This window comes from Amphiprion ocellaris, chromosome 14 (genome assembly GCF_022539595.1).
Source record: "Amphiprion ocellaris isolate individual 3 ecotype Okinawa chromosome 14, ASM2253959v1, whole genome shotgun sequence".
Taxonomy (NCBI): Eukaryota; Metazoa; Chordata; class Actinopteri; family Pomacentridae; genus Amphiprion; species Amphiprion ocellaris.
In genome coordinates, this window is record NC_072779.1 from 6,486,394 (window position 1) to 6,503,361 (window position 16,968).

At 41.7% G+C, this 16,968-nt stretch overlaps 1 protein-coding gene across 10 annotated transcripts in view; it reads left to right on the forward strand.

Moving 5' to 3' along the window:
* Positions 1-931: 931 nt before the first annotated feature.
* The window catches only part of gabra1 (gamma-aminobutyric acid type A receptor subunit alpha1), a 32,632-nt gene continuing 16,595 nt past the window's right edge, over positions 932-16,968 (forward strand). Inside the window, exons 1-8 of one of the 10 annotated variants that reach the window (XM_023281374.3) lie at positions 932-1,090; positions 3,582-3,687; positions 7,629-7,741; positions 8,823-8,890; positions 10,663-10,883; positions 12,485-12,567; positions 13,730-13,873; positions 15,583-15,735. In XM_023281374.3, coding sequence (XP_023137142.1) covers positions 3,608-3,687; positions 7,629-7,741; positions 8,823-8,890; positions 10,663-10,883; positions 12,485-12,567; positions 13,730-13,873; positions 15,583-15,735 — 862 coding nt within the window. In that variant the 5' untranslated portion in view covers positions 932-1,090; positions 3,582-3,607. Of the gene's footprint in view, positions 1,091-1,183; positions 1,341-1,543; positions 1,561-1,680; positions 2,061-2,223; positions 2,391-2,773; positions 2,796-3,581; positions 3,688-7,628; positions 7,742-8,822; positions 8,891-10,662; positions 10,884-12,484; positions 12,568-13,729; positions 13,874-15,582; positions 15,736-16,968 lie in introns of those variants that run through there. The other 9 variants (XM_035953400.2, XM_023281376.3, XM_023281371.3 and 6 more) reach the window with 9 other exon arrangements.

Here is a 16,968-nt window from a genome sequence, read left to right on the forward strand (position 1 = left end):
CCCGCCACGCGCACGCGGGCACGTGTTGGTTATGCATGCCCGCATGTGCACGCGCGAGCCAGATAAATAAATAAATAAAAAATCGAGTCACATGCAGCGGTGGCGTCTGGCTTTGGGAGAGAGAGAATGAGAGAGAAGGGAGGCAGCTTGAAACGATACTCCGCTTGCATTACAATGGCATTAATTCTACGGGAGGGGAGAAGAGCTGGGGTGGGGTTTGTTGGTTGGAGGAGATTTTTCTTTTCTTTTTTTAGCCCTTGTTGTTATTATTGTTATTATTAAAATATTAAAACGTACATGCACCTGCAGCATCAGGTTAAGAGGCGATAAAATGTGTGAAGAGGGCAAGAAAAGAGAGGAGAGGGGGAGTTATTGGAGCACATTTGGATTGTTTTGTTATTTTTTTTACGATAGATAGATAGATAGTGTGAGAGACAGAGCTTTTATTATTGAATACAAGACCATGACGTCCCTCATAAGTAATCACCCACATGCACTACTTTAACCACGCGTGAGGAGTCAACACACACACACGCACGCTCTCTCACACACACAAGAAACGTTGCACTGCAGACCAGACTGACGTGACTCCACTGCCAGCTCACTCTGCCTGCTCTGATGAAAATAAACCCCCCTAGTCCAAAACTGAAGGCGAAAAAATGAGTTGTTCCCTCTCATGTCAGAAAGCATTCTGCATTCACAGGAGGCTCCCTCGATTATGATTTTTTGCTCTGATAATGCCATAAAACTGCCCATAAGAATGCCCTTGCGTCCTCCCACCCCCCTGCCTTCTCCTCGGTGATGCAAATCTTCTTTGATTTGTAGTGTAACTTGAAATACGCAGATGACTACAAAAATATACGCCGGGTATCATAAGCCCAGTTTTTTTCCTCCTCTCTCTCTCCTCTTTCCTTCCTTCCTTCCTTCCTTCCTCCCTTGCAGATGCACACAGCTCAGCGCTCCTCGCCTCGTCCTGTGCTTCTCTCTCTCACAGTCTGGAGCGACGCGGCTGCAAGCAGCAAGAATATTTGGCTGTAAACAGAGACACAGCGCTGTTGTCTCGATGCGAAACGTGGGCTTTTAGGAGACGGTGAGTGATTCGAGGAGGATTTTTTTTTCATTATTGCAGAGAGAGAGAGAGAGAGAGAGAGAGAGAGAGAGAGAGAGAGAGAGAGGAGAGAGAGCGAGAGAGGGAGAGAGACTCGTCTCATCGGTGCAAAGCTGGTGAGAGAACACGATATTTTCTTTTATTTTTTATTTTTTGGATGCGTCTTTGCTTCCCCTTCCTCGGCTGGTGCGCGCGTATCCATTCGTGGTTAATTTTTATTTCATGCTCCATCGTAAGTAGGCCTACTTACTGTGTTTTTTTCTTCCTAAATGTATGCTACTCTTGTCCATTTTGATGCCTGTCTTGGTGTATAGCCAGACGAGTCTTGTGATAAATGTCAATCTTTTCTCCTTGGAAAATCATCACGTAGGAGTCAGAAGGGGAAGAGCGAGAGAAAACACGCGATCAGAGGTTGGGGGGGAAAAAAAAAACAAGGAATCCCAGCTGAAAATGTAAGAGGATTTTTATTTAGCAGCCACTGAAAAGAGATTAGGGCGACAGCAGTGGAAGTTAAATTGTGCTGCATATAAAATGGGCGGGCTTGTCTTTATATTAGGTTGGCACAGGCGATTCTAAAATTAAATAGTCTGCGCTCGGACACAGTCTGCACTTTATTTCAGGATAAGCGACAACGATCGATGGGCTTTATTTTGGACAGGGAACCTCGGCGCACACGCACACATGCACACACGCGCCAGATGTGTTAGTTGAGAAGAACAATTTTGTTGCTGACGGACTGAGAGTTGAACTCACTACAGCACCACCAATGAACAGTGAGAGAGACCTGCGCATATCGTCAGCAGCCGCTTCTCCAGCCTCAAGCTAGAATTCGTCAGATCTGAGATCACAGAGTGGGATTTTTTCTCATTCAGTCCCGGCTAGGAAAAGATATTCGCAAAAAAGTTTGAGGATATAGGCAGCGGACTACTGAATATACCCAGACGCATCTACTGTAAGTGATTTTTTCTGCATTTTTTTCTCGCCTTTTTTTCCTGAAACAGGGAGAGAGAGAAGGGGAAGGATTTAGAGGCAAAGGGATGGTTTATGATGCTGGACACCGCTAGAATCGAGTTTTATTGAGGAGAGAAGGAGGAGGGGGGAGTTTGCCGTCGAAATTAGGACCGTTTAAGGCGTATTTTACGGCAAACAAGACGCGTTTGATGTTTTTTTTCCCTCTCACCACCACACAGCCTGGTTTCAGCACCGCGGACAGCGCTCCGAATAAAACAGCATCAACGCACATTTGCTTAATTACTCCGCCACGCACGGATTGGATCGTCAGGCATGTATTTAGAGCAGCCTTGCAGGGATGCCAGTTGCATGCTAAAGAAAAAAAAATCCTAAAACAGATACTGTTAAGGAGGGGGAGAGAAAAGAAGGGTGACATTCTCTCCCTCCTCTCTGAATAACTTAGAAAGTGTGCTTGTGCGGGATTTTCTCCTCCAGTCGTTAATCTGCATCATCCTCGCTTTATCAAATCCTTGTCAACCGGAGGATTTAATTTTTTATTTTCATTTTTTTAAAACTGTGTATTGCATGTTCCGTCGACTCTCGTCTATATCTCGCTCACGGGTGCACATTGGAAGCGAGCAAGTATCAGGGGCATTGTCTTTCTACGTGGACTGCGTTTTCAGTGGCAGGATTTTTAGAGCACGTTTGTGAGAATTTGGTGCGCTTCTGCAAATAAGTAAGTAATTGGCCCTCTCGTGGACACATTGATTATGCTTTCGTGAGAATGCACTGTGGATTTGAGCATTGCGCAGCCTATTGCTTCCATACTTTGTGACCCGGCTGACATCATTGCTAAATGATTGAGGAGGAAAAGCAAAATGGTCTTATTTTAGTGAAGGGGGGAGGATTTTTTTGGAGGAGGGGGGGTTGATATTGCGGTAGCGCCGTTTCACATTGCAGGGTATTAGACGAGGCTGTGTACAGGTGCTACAAGCTCTTCTCACACACAGTGAGTGTTATGTGCTCGATGATGTGCTTCCTTGTTATTCCTTCTTAATTATTATGCGCTACCAGATGCAGCCATATGCGTTGAGCGTCAGTTATGAAAGAAGTGCATTTCCACTGGCTCGTTTTTTTTTCGTCATCGAAAAAAGCAGCTATTTAAATCCGGCCTCTCCTCGTGGTTAGATGGTGTATGAATATACGTCTCTGTCAGTGTGACATCTAATTCAGAACGATGATGTAGAATCTTTGTGCGTCAAGTGGCATGTGATGGCCCAATGCATGTGGCAGGGGACCGTTTACTTTGATTCATGTGCTGTCAGGGGGAGATGGTAAAGAACCAGGAGCAGGAACCTCACAGAAAGCATCTGTCTAGGAACATGATCTCCCTCAACGCAGCCTCCACGGTCCATGTTTGCTGTTGACATGATAAAACATTGGAGATAATGGTGAACCACTGGCTCATATGACTTGGTAATGATGCTCATTCTCTGTCTCTTTCTCTTCCTTTGACCTCCAGCAGTGAAAGGTCCTCATACTGCAACTATGTGTGGACGGAGCAGGGCGGCCTTTCTGTGTCTGTGGGCTGGCTTGCTTGTCACCAACAGCGTATTGGGTGGGAAGAGGTAAGAACAAACTTAAACTCATGAATTTGCTGTGTGTTACACTGGATCGCTGGACAATTCAAAATACACAACCTAACCTGCACCACAGATGCATGTCTTGGTTTTGCTCCACAGTGGAACAAAGGTCAGGAGGGGGGTGATTGTCTACATGCTGCCATTCTAATTGCACACATGTAAACAAGACTGCATTGGGCAAAATATTGTATGTAATTTGCTAAAAAGGACAATTACCTCTTAAAGCTGGTTTCGGAGCTTTGCCAAATGGTGAACTGGCTAGTAAATGTGTCAGTAAATCTGTCAGCCAGCCAAGGAGGCGACCAGTCGTACACCTGCCAGGCTGATATTCTGTCTCCCTGCCGATTGCTTGGTTTATTGGGTGACAGTCTCGCAGAGCATATTCACTGGGGCTGTAACTGGGGCATCCCCACAGGACACCTGCAAGCTTATGATTGCATTGGAAGTAATAAGAAGTGCAACCCAGAGAGAGGAGTTGGGAAATATCCGCCATCCATTTCAGTTTGGTGTTTAAGTGTTTCGGTTCGGACAACATCTATGTTCTCAGTTTTCAAACGTGGGCCGTGTACAGTAGATGACGTGCTGCACTGAGATATCTGGCACAGATTACTGCACGTGTTTTTGACAGTGACTGCAGGGACAGCAGGGTCGATGTACAGACGCTTCTTTTCAGTGTCAAAACTGAAGCGTTGGCTGTCAGCTCACTAGAAGCAGAGAAAGAGAGGGAATTGGATAAGATGTGACAGTAATAAGATCCACTGTCATGTGACTGCTACTGCATTAATTCCCACATGATTCAAATATTGGGCAGCCATTCACGAGCAGCACATTTCAAAATAGCACACCCTCACTCCACTGCTCGGATTAGAGTGAGTGATTTTGACATTGGACACTAAGAGTGCGAACCGGTTAAACACTCACAAGCAAACCAATTAAAAAGTGCCATTCATCAAGCTCAAATGCATGAGATCATGCGATCTCTCATCCCATTGTGGTTCTTGTGGAGTACCCTGGAGAGACTGAAGGGATCAGGATTTTCTTCAGACTTGAATAATTCAGTAGAACTGTCATAGGCCGTTCACTTATCTGGCAACGTCTTGAGATGGTCCAGTTTGCTTTTCTGAGCAGCTTCACCACAAAAACACATCCGTTCAGTACGTGGATATGAGTTTCAGCTTGCACACCCTGAGCACATGAAGAAGACAGCTGAAATGCATCCTGTGTTGAATATATGATGCACTGCAATACGTCATTATTGCACGATGATTCGATGCAAGTGATCAATCTCGGCTGTAGCGTCGGTTTGAGATGCACTGGGTGGCAAATGGAGGCTCTGATTTACTGGGCTTGACGAGCTGTGCATTAGAGAAAATGTAAAAAGTACTGATTACCTTACTGAGTAACTGTCACTGCAGAGCAATTATCACCCAAAGATTTACTTTATAATCTTGTCCCGTTTTTGAAGTCAAGTACAGAGTCACTCACACACACACCACACGCATACATACACACCTTGGGGGATTTCAACAAGACACGGTAATCAGGAAGACCTAGCACTCTGCTACAGTATGTTGCCGACGAAAGAAATTGCCTTATAATTAGATATCCGGCTGACGAGATGGAACGAGAGAGAAAAAAGAGAGAGAGGGAGAGAGATACAGTAAAATGGAGAGAGAGAGAGAGAGAGAGAGAGACTGGTAGAGTGAGTGTGAACGGCACTGTTGCTGTTCAGATGACCTGTAGATGGGGATGGTGTACAATGTTTTAGGAGGAAGTAGCCCCTGGCTGATAAACATGTGTATTCTTCCACAGCACCTTTCTCTCCATTTTCTTTTCTTATCCTTGACATACAACCCTAACCTCCACCACCCACGTATGCCATATACACTGTAAAAAAATACCTTTCTTACAAAAAAGCACGTGCATCCTATTATTGTCTTCATTCTCGAGGTGGAAAAACGGCTAATTTGGCATGTCAGAGTCTTAAGTTAAGGTAAAATAAGGCTGACTGTCTTTCAAAACATGTGAATTGTGAGTTTCTTTGATGGTTTTTATTTTTTATTTAAATGAGAAAGCATAGTTTGATCCCTACATCCACCGATTATTAACAACGTAAAACATTTTTTTCACTGTTTTTGCCGCTATCAGATACATTTTAGTCACTGGACACCCTAAGGAGTATCCTGGCTTATATTTTGTATTGGTGAATACTATGACAAAGGGGCTGCAACCCATTGGGAAGAAGAAAATTTATTTTGGTGTCTTGCTTTGTTTCAGTTATTCAGAAATTCCTAAAATGTAAAAAGTGAGAATATTACAAAAGGTGGAAAGAGGACATTGTGCTTTATTTTAGTCTCAGCTGACGTCCCACGGATGCAATTTATGTTGTCTGTATTTATAAATAATTGGCTTCCCAGACCTGAACAAAAAAGATTAATTATTGTTGTGAATTTGACTTTTTTCAAAGCAGTTACCTCTGGGGTTGACGCAAAACAAAATTGCTCATCACAATTTCCACAGTTTTAATGCTGGCTTCAGAGAGTTTGTTTTCTTCTTTTTTGGCAGAGAGGGGAGATGCTTGTTAATTAAAGGGGGAAACTGGAGGCAGAGAGTTAGCATTAACCCTTTTATACAAATCCATGTGTGACGTGGATTCCGCATCCTTATTTAGAGGGTGAAAATGTTTAGCTGCTCACATTCAGAGCTGCAGGATCAGCCTCAATCCTGCAGATTTTGATGTGAGCCGTCTCTCTAAACGGTGACAGTCTAAACATTATCCTCACCTTTCCCAACCTAGCTTTTCCACCTCGTGTGCTCCTCCTCCATCTCTTTTCTCTCCACTTTTTTTCTCTTTTCTTTAAAGCTTTAGCTCCCACGTTTCTCCAGACACCACTCTCCCTCCCATTATTCCTCCTACTTTTCTTTCCCTCCCATTGCAGGTCCCTGCTAACTAATCTTGATGACCTCTCCCTCTCCTTGGAGCTGCTCAGCAACCAGAGCTTGTTTCCAAACACTTGCTGTTTATTTTGCATGCAATCAAACCAAATGCTATTGGCATGACAAAGAGGGGGAGGATGAGAGCAGCGTACAGTACACTGTTAGAGATTATTATCAGGACTAACATACATGCAAACATATGCGAGCGTATGGTAGATGCATGCATCGATCCAGGCATGCAAACACTCACGCTTTTTCATTACTGCCATATCCTGTCTTTATGATACATAACATAATTAGGAGATGTATCCCTGATTATGAGTGTGTTGAAATATTTATGTGTGAAGATGCTGCTCTCACAATTCCTGATTGTGAGTGTTTTCAGCATTGCTCTAAGCATTTTGTTTCAAGTTGCTCAAAGAGCAGATTCAGCAAGGCTTTTGTGGTCTAAAAGACCATATTATGGTATAAATAATGTATTATGATTTCTCTAGTCCTACTCTCTATTTTACTCCTTAGTTTTCCTATCGTGCCTGCATAAGGATGCATACATAAGGCGCATGTGTGCTCTTCAAGCCTAGTTTTACATTCCGCTGATAAAAATAAACTAACAAACCTGTCTTCTTCAAAGAGATAATGCAGCAAAACTTGGCCTCATGGGATATTTTCCTTTCCAGTACAAATCTGAACAATCTCATATCAATGTGATCTAAAACCATATGGTCACACACTGTGAATTGCAAATTAGCAGTGAAATTAGTCAGAGTCACACAAGATTTTTCTTGTTCATGTTTTCACAATGGGATTTGCAATGCATTTTGTCCTGCCTGTGTGCTTCGCTAACTATGGAGCCGCAAAGAGAAACTACAATCTCTTTTTTGTCTTTGATTTATGATTCATTTTCAGAGTTTGTTCTTACTCTGTTGGCAGTTTTGACTGTGGTTTTGGACTCTAGCTGTGACTTTAAATCTTCTTCTTTGATTTGCCAGCTCTGGGCAGAACGGCGCTCCACATGAACCAACAGATAACACTACAGTGTTCACCAAGATCTTAGACAGCCTTCTGGATGGCTATGACAATCGCCTCAGGCCAGGACTGGGAGGTCAGTATACCCAGGTTATTGAATATATTCTGTCCGTCGTGATAGCTGTGTGCACCATTTTGTGTTTTTTTTTGGTTCATTTATTTTTGGAAATATGCAAACATCCTCTTACAAGTAGCTATACTATCTACATGACTGTACGGAATCATAACCTCGACTGACTCTTATGGAGGAGGGCTTATGGAGGTGTGGTAATTTAAAACAGGAACTGAAGACTCATTCTTCACCTGCTGCTCTTTGTGAAATGGTGAATTGCCATAAAACCAGCACTTGTAAATTCACAGAGTGACTGTCTTTTTTGTGTGCATGGGCTTTTTATTCGCCCCATTGTCAACTAGCCATTGTAAGAGAGAGAAGCAAAATTGCAGAGACTGAGAGACAAATCTGGGTAACGGAAAATGAGAGAAATAGATAAAGAAAAAGAAACAGTGTGTAAAAGAGAACGGAGGGGAGAGATAATGTGAGAATTGGTGTGTGAAGGACACTGAGGATCGCGTAGTGTGATGCAGCAGGCATCAAACAGACAGGCGAATAAAAGCAGGCCTGCGAGAAGTTCACCAGCCAAGGGGAAGAAATTATGGATTATGATGGGTATCATTCATAAATCACACTGTCACATTTCAGTTTCAGAATCACAAGGAGTGAACCCTCATACACATACACACACACACACACACACACACACGCACGCACACACACACTCCCGTGTAACCATCCCATCCGAATGAATCCCCAGTGGACCCATTTTGGCTATCAGCATTATAAGACGGGAGTGGCACATTTTCAGTAATATTATTAAGAGACTGAACCTCTGTCCGGGTAATGGAGTTGACACTAAGACCAATAACAGCAGAAATGGTTATCAACATCTAAAATGGGCATTTTTATGATTGTTTTTTTTTTTGTTTTTTTTCTCATATGTGTGCATGTGTGTGTGTTTGTCTACTTGTTAAAAATATTGCTGAATAGACTGAATGGATCAGGAGCTATAGCCAGGTGGTCTTGTATTAACAGGTAGTTAGGGGCTAATGAATGCCACTGATAGTCACTCACTCACACTGGCAATTTCCTGCTTCAACAGAGCGTGTAACTGAAGTCAAGACTGACATTTTCGTGACTAGTATTGGGCCAGTTTCGGACCATGACATGGTAAGACTCTTTTTGCCTCTATAAATGTCACTCGTTTCCCCTTGCGTTCGCTCACTCCACCCTGTCTTCCAACCTCTCTGGACACAGTGGTCTGGAAATAGTAAAATATTTATTGATCTGATGATTCATTCCATTAACTCATGACGTGTTAATAAAACTGTCAGTGGTGAAATGTATTTTGTGGAGCACTGTCTGTCATCGCACTCTACGTAAAAGCCAACCCTGCTTGTAAACATGGATGAATGGGACTTGTGCAAATATGCCGTGAATTCTGTTCTTAGAGTTAATTTATTTGCTTCGGAGTATTATAACTAACCTAAATTATTCTTCTTCTACTAGCTTGTAGAATTAAAATGCCTAATATTAAAATTAGCCTCTGCCGCAAAAATCTGAAAATGGAGGTTGAAGGATTGAAGCGTACGATAGATAAATAAATAAATAAATATAAAAATGGGCTTTGTAACATGTGCAGCGTAGCTTTAGAAAAGCACCAGATTAAGCAGCTGACCTCTCTTTCACTTCTGACACAGATATAACCATAGCTATGCCTTATATGCTGCTGTGATTTGAAAGGTCAAGTTGTTGTCAAATCCCGTCTTGGAAACTACTACACTGCCATCAGATGATACGACAGTAGGTGGCAATAAACAGCAAAATTTCATCCCAAATAATGAATAATCACTTAGTCTTTAACGTTCTACCTTAAAGGAAATATGTTCAAACGTGACTATCTGATCTTTGCCCCATGCACTGGAAACCAATTCATCTCATTCGAATGATTTACTACCCCTCCTGAAATAAAAAAAAAAGTCCTGTTTTATGCACGTGAAGTGTGTCTACTCTATTTGACATAATCTCAGTTAATTGCACTCGCTGACATGCGGGTCAGGACTATTTTGCTGTTCTGTTAAGGCCAGAAGGAAGAGCTGAGGAACATTTTCTCCATCTCTAGCGTTTCCCTATCCTCCTCTATTACCTTGAAGCTCTGTTTCAGTTCATACTAATTATCTTAGGAGAAACGAGTGGAAACGGAGGGGAGAGAGAACAAAAAAGAAAACAGGCTGCACTGTAATTTTTACAGGCTCTTTTTACTCTGCCAGGCAGTCATGTGGAACCATTAAAATCTGCTCTCAGCTATAGTCATTAGTTGGCTTGAAAATGAAATGTCCTCCTAATTCTGTGTCCACTGCTTCCTTTTTGTGTCCAGTGTAATTTAGATTACTGAGCAAAGAAGTTTCCCCAAAGATAAATGCTAACAATAATCATTTTGGCACTTACCTAACAATGCAATACCAAATGACCAGATACCAAATGAGCTTCTGTCTGCACGTAGCACATTAAACTGACCAGACCATAATTATGTAAATAATAGAAGGAAAGAAAATGGAAAGGCAACCGCACACATTGCTGTGTAAAACAGAGAGCAATTGCTTCACAACAATGGAGGCATTCTTTTAGAAAAAGATACCAGCCAGAAAACCATGCACCTCCATCCACTAGATCCACTCTGTGTTTGCCAAAGCCTTTAACATGAAGAGACAGTTACCAGCAGGGAAACTAGGCCAAGACTAGCATAGGAAAGTCAAAGTGACACGAGGACGGAGAAAAAAAGAACATAAAAAAGGGGGTAAAGGAGAAAAAAATATGGTGGGAGGACTCAGCGTCTTCTCCAAACCAGTTGAAGGTGAAGGTAAAGCTGCAGCAGGGTGGGGAGCCTGGCTTTTTTATTTTGTTGACTTCTGCTTTGCCTACCTCTCACCGTCCACCTGTAGGAGTACACCATTGATGTCTTCTTCAGACAGAGCTGGATAGATGAAAGATTAAAGTTCAAAGGGCCCATGGCCGTGCTGCGTCTCAATAACCTGATGGCCAGCAAGATCTGGACCCCCGATACTTTCTTTCACAATGGCAAGAAGTCGGTGGCCCACAACATGACCATGCCCAACAAGCTGCTGAGAATCACAGAGGAAGGCACGCTACTGTACACCATGAGGTAGGCTGCTGGATGCTTTTTCTACTTTGCTGCAAGAATAAAATGTTTTGGGATGGACAGAGAAGCAAAGATGTGGTAGAAGTTTAATAAAACCACGTATTCCACTTTCTGAAGGGGGTGATTGGTGTAATTTAATGACTAAGCTATAAAGAAATCATGGAAACACGGCTGGTAACAGTTTCTGTGATTCAGTCTGTATTGTTCCACTTTTCAACAAATCCAGACAAACATCTCCAGGAAACAGTGACTTAGTCCGTCTTTCAATACTTTAACTGCTGTTTCTATTCTATTTGTAGCACTCAGGTCTAAAACCATTAACTCCTAAATGGGTGGAAATGGGTCTAAAACAGTTTGCTGCAATTTACTGAGAACTTATTTTTCTAGCAAACTTAATGGTCCGCTTGAGGGGGACTATTTTTGGTTGATGAGCAGCACGCATTTGGCAAACTAGAAAGTACCGTGGGAATGACTCAAAATAAACTGTAACTCCCATGCACGTGATCATGAAGAAACATGTCACCCAGTGGAGCGGTTTATCAATGTGATTGTTTTAATAGTTTTTTTATGGTCTGTGGTGCAGAGGAATACGATACATAAGGGTTGTAGCTAAAGGGAAAATAGTTGTTAGTGGTTTGGTTTTAATTCTGGTATGTGCTATAAATGGTATACTCATCTTGTAAGCTACTGTATTAAATAAAAGCCCACTTATGGTGCATATTTTGTAAATGAATTTTCTGACATGCAAGAAATGCTTCAGATTATATAGTGCATGTATGGTACATAAAAATGACTCACTACCCTGCTATATTTTCCCTCTTCATTTCCAATATTTATTTATTTTTATCTTAAACCACATAAAATTTCATAATAAATTGTTATCTTTCCATCGTGGGGTTCACCAGGAAAAATAAAACAGTTTTGCCTGGTGATTTATCACCTTGGGGGTGCTACCTGACAGTTGCAAGCAAGAAGATAAGGTGTACAACCAGCCGAGCTGAGTTCAGACCTAGTCATGGCACCTCAGTGGCCTTCAGCAGAGAAAATAAACCCTTTGCGACAGTTCAAACCTTGACGCGCACCACAGACTGATGCTAATGTGAGATGTCTAAAGCAGGAATCGTAAAACATTTGTTTCAACATGTTTACTAGCAGGGAGAGTGGAGAGGGGAGGGGGTGGAGAGACGAGAGGCGGAGCCCGTGTTGCTGTCACAGATGAGTGAGATGAGGGATAGATGGGAGATTAGTGTGTCACTGGTAGCCTGACATGCTGTTTTTCACCAAGCTGTCAGGAAATAGAAACCCACAGGTCAGGGAACTGGAGCATTTGTGGTGGTTTGAGGGAAAAAAAACGAGTGCAGCTATGTTCAACACGGTGACTGGTGCTGAGAAAAAATTAGAAAAAAAAAAGGTCCACCACGTGTTCCTGGTGCCTAATTGTACTAATTTGTATTTCCGCCTTAATTCTTCTAGCTCTCCTCCAGCACTGTTACCACGCTTTGTTATTTCTTTCCCCTGACTTTGCCAAATGCTCCGATTTCCTGATTTCACATGCTACATTTTTTCCTCTAATTCATTGTCTGTGTTTATATGAATCTTTCTAGGCTTACAGTAAGAGCAGAATGCCCAATGCACCTGGAAGACTTTCCTATGGATGCCCATGCTTGTCCACTTAAGTTTGGCAGCTGTAAGTACCCTTTGTTTTACATAAAATTGAACAAATGTTCATAAACACGTCACTCAGACACACATAAATGCATTCTGACACTATCTCATGCAACTGGAAGCATGACCCCAGCGACAGTCCCCCGATAAGGGATGCCGTAGTGGTAGCAGCCTCCCCCATTCAACCCAACAGACCTTCCAAGAAGCTGTAAGACCCTGGCAGGCATGCAGCGTGCAAACCTGTGTTTATCCAATGCACTGCCCGCCGTAATATCGCCAAAGCATCACACCAGCTGCTCACTGCTGACAGCTAGCCCTACCCTGCATAATCCTTGACAAGACACAACAAGAGATAGAATAATATAGGTTGGAGACAAGAATAGAAAATGAGAGAAAAAAACCGAAGGGAGTAAAAACGGGATGGTCGGCTGGAGAGGGAGGAGGGGGGCAAGAAATCAGCAGCAAAAAAACATAGCAAGGCTAAACCAAGAGACAAGTTAATGTTGCACCGTCTTCGTGCAAGTCAGCTGCACAGCATGAGTGAGAGGACCAAGCCTTAACCGCCTTCAAACTGAACTCACTCTTTAAATATTTTAGTGATGAGCTCTCTTCCTTATGCTGCAGTCTGCAGTTGAACCATCCTTTCCTCTGCAGTGGTCGAGCCACACTGCAGCTTTGACAGGTTGGGTGGCTGGAGGGAAGAATAGACTGACTTGACTGTTTTAAGGTCATGTTGTCCTGTTGGGATGTTGTTCGCTTGTTTTCTTATAAGTCGAGGGATGACATGATGTGCCGTGGCATGATGTGACACAACATCATATCACGGGATAGAACGTTTGAGAAGGCATAATAAAACACAGACACGGTGAGTTTAGATAATAATAATAATAAAAACACTTTCGATAAACCAGTGGAGGTGAGGTGTGCAGACAGGGATGCTATGCTTGAATAGAAAATCAGGCAACACTGAGATGAGACAAAAGTAGCCAAGATGAGGAAAAAAAAACAAGATGAGGTAAGGCTAAACCTCAGGATTTGAGCGGGTGACCTCATTTCACATTTGTCGTATTTTTTCTTCTTCCACCTGGCATCCCTAGCAGCTCCAAAAATACAACGTGCGAGGCATCATGTGAGGACAGACTCCCAGCAGCAAAATAATTTATAACTCTGTTCTTCCTTGGCAGATGCGTACACTAAAGCAGAGGTGGTGTATGTGTGGACCAGAGGGGCTGCCCAGTCTGTGGTGGTGGCAGAGGATGGATCCAGATTAAACCAGTATGATCTGATGGGGCAGAGCGTGGATTCTGGTGTGGTGCAGTCGAGCACAGGTAGGTTTCAGTTTGTGATTTAATGGAAAATGAATGAATGCTTTGAGGCAAACTTTTTGTTCTGAATTAAGTACCTGACATTTTTAATATTCATGTGGCATTAATCAAAGACGCTGATGAAGTTCAATACATAAACAGTCACGCAGGCCTTTTCATTGCTCATCCATCACTGCTCAAATGATTATGCAAACCTCCAAATTTTGAAAACTGCATCAGTTCATGTGCATTTGCATCTCGCTTTACAAATGACAGACCATGTCCCAGATTCATTATTTCCCTACTGGCCATTCCATATTTTTTTTCTTCCGCCTCATTTTGGTCAATTGATACTGGCAAAAATTAGTCACAGCATAAAATGGGTGACCTGTTTGCAGTGATGCAAGCTGCAGGCAGAAGGTAACGCTCAAGACAGCTGGCAATGGGCTGCCCTAGTGACGAAAATGCATTTTATTATTATTTCTTTATTTGTTTCAGTTGTTTATGCTTCTTGGAAATCTCAAAACCAACATTGGTTCTAACCAGTTTAAGCCCCGCTGCTGCTCTGCTGCTGTGACTGTTATATTCTCTCTGTGACTGGCTCTCAATGCGCTGATGAAATGGATCATGCCTGGATATTGAGTTTGTTGACAAATGGCGCCTATAACTGTGCCAATAAATTGCAACTGCAATAAAACTGAAGGGCAAAACACCACAAACTATTTGGAAAATAAACACTTTAGACTATATGGACAGGTACAATAGACTGTAAGTCAGATTTTTTTGTTGCTGTTGTTAAAGTTCTGTGCTTCAGCGCGTTCAATTTGAAACAAATTAATTGATGCTGCATTAAAGTGCCAAGTCTCAGCTTTAATTTGAGTAGATTTATCAGTAGGTTTAAATAGGTTTATCAATATAGAATGAATAGTGGAGGAGATGTAGTCGTTTTAACATGGAGTCCAAAGGAGGAAACTGAAAACAAAAAAAAAAAAAAAAAGGGAAAACCCTTTGCAGTCAGTGATTGTCTGAAGTCTTCACCAGACATTTTGCATCTTCCTTGGTGATGCTCTCCTAGCTGGGCCACTTTCAGCTCTGGATTATTGTGTGGTTTCTGCCTTTAGGCCAGCCTTCAGCAAGTGCAGTTAATGCTCAATCAGATGACTGACTCTGCCAGTCAAAGATGTTCCATCTCTTCTCCCTGAAAAGCTCTTTGTCTGCTGTGACTCTGTTTAGGGTCATTGTTCTGCTGGATGACAAAGTGTCTGTAAACATCCCGTTGCCTCTGTTAGCAGTGAAATGATCAGTTAATATAAATGTGGCACTTTCAGCTGACAGCCATACATGGCCAAGCCCCAACAGAAACACCGCCGTGATTGACTGATATGTTGACATGCTTTTGGTCATGAGCTGTTCATCTGTTTCTCCACATTTACTCTTTCTATCATTCTTCAGTCTACAGAACTTTGTTCCACTGCTCTACCAGTTCCTTTACAGAGGTTGCAATCTGAAAACTGGGCTTTATTTTTGAGTTTTGCATCTTCTGGTGAATCTACAGTCATAAAGCCTTGAATATATGTGTGATTAATGTACTTTGTGTTAAACAAACTGTATATATCACAGTTTCATCTATATTAATTTACTCAAATTAAAGCTGATAGGTGCACTATAATGCAACAAAGTGCGTCTGTGCATTTCTTGTAACTTTCCACTGTTCTTTTATCTGCGAACAACAGGAGAGTATGTTGTGATGACAACTCACTTCCACCTGAAGAGGAAAATTGGTTACTTTGTGATCCAGACATATCTACCCTGCATCATGACAGTCATCCTCTCCCAAGTGTCTTTCTGGCTTAACAGAGAGTCCGTCCCTGCCAGGACTGTCTTTGGTGAGTTGTCTGCTCCTTTCTCTTCTAAACATCTGTGGTTAGACAAATGAGTCCATCACCAGAAGGTTTTAAATCTGTTTCCGGAGAATCAATGTGAAAGATACAAGGATGACACATTAGGCACTTACTCAAAACCATAGTAGCTTAGAGCAAGGTACTAAACCCACTAAGTTGCCTAAAAAGTATAATAAAAAGACAAAAGCCCCTGTTAAAATAATAAATGCTCAATATGGCAATTTTTTTGGTCACAATTTACACAGTGATATAAAATGACTTACAATTTCATTGTTTTAAAACTAATTTGGTGTAATGATTCAGCATTATATTCATTTCTATCTTGGTAAGTGGTAAACATTGTCTGAAAAAAATACAAGAAACACTATAATTAAGTAGTATTACACTCTGTGGCAATTTATCACATCAGACAATACATTATTATGATCAGTTATATTCATGACAAGGGATATTGGAATGTATTCCAGTCAAAATCCTTAAATTACTGCATTAAAACCTGGTTCCTGTTTCAATATAATCAACATCCTGCAAACTCGTGAAGCAGAAATAATTTTTGGGTTTTGGTTCAGCGTAAACAACTGTAAAACATACAGCTTCTACACATACACCATCAATGACCCTAAGCGTAGCTTTATTTAGTTCTGCTAAAAGATTGTCCGGGTTTGCTACAACACAGTTTAATTTTACATGACCTCAGTGTGAGGGAGACTGCTTTCGAGAAAACAGGAGCTATTGCTACAGACTACTGAGCTAAATTCCTTTTTATTTCTCCGATTTGGACCAAAAAGATACATAAACAATAATTTCAAGGGGGAGGTCAACATTTGGGAAATGTACATATTTGCTTTCTCACCGAAAGTTTAATCAGACTTGGAGTTCATTACTCTAACCTAGAATAGAAACTGCAAGCATGGGGAAACAGTCAGTATACTGGGTTTTTTGTTAATGTCAAATTTTTACTCACTATGGGTTAATTTTTCACGACAGTATGAAGTCCTGCACTTCTATGGAAACAGCACAACTATGGCTTGAAGAAGAGAGAACTCAGAAGTGTCTTTCTGCAAAATAACACAGTTGTAATGCCATAAATCATAAAAAAGAAAGTAGAATTTATTTGATTATTTATTTTACTGAATGATAAAACCTTTAATCAACGTGTCCAGCATTTTTACAAGTACCAACAGTTGTTACCACTACTGGGAAAAATGGTGGCTCTAC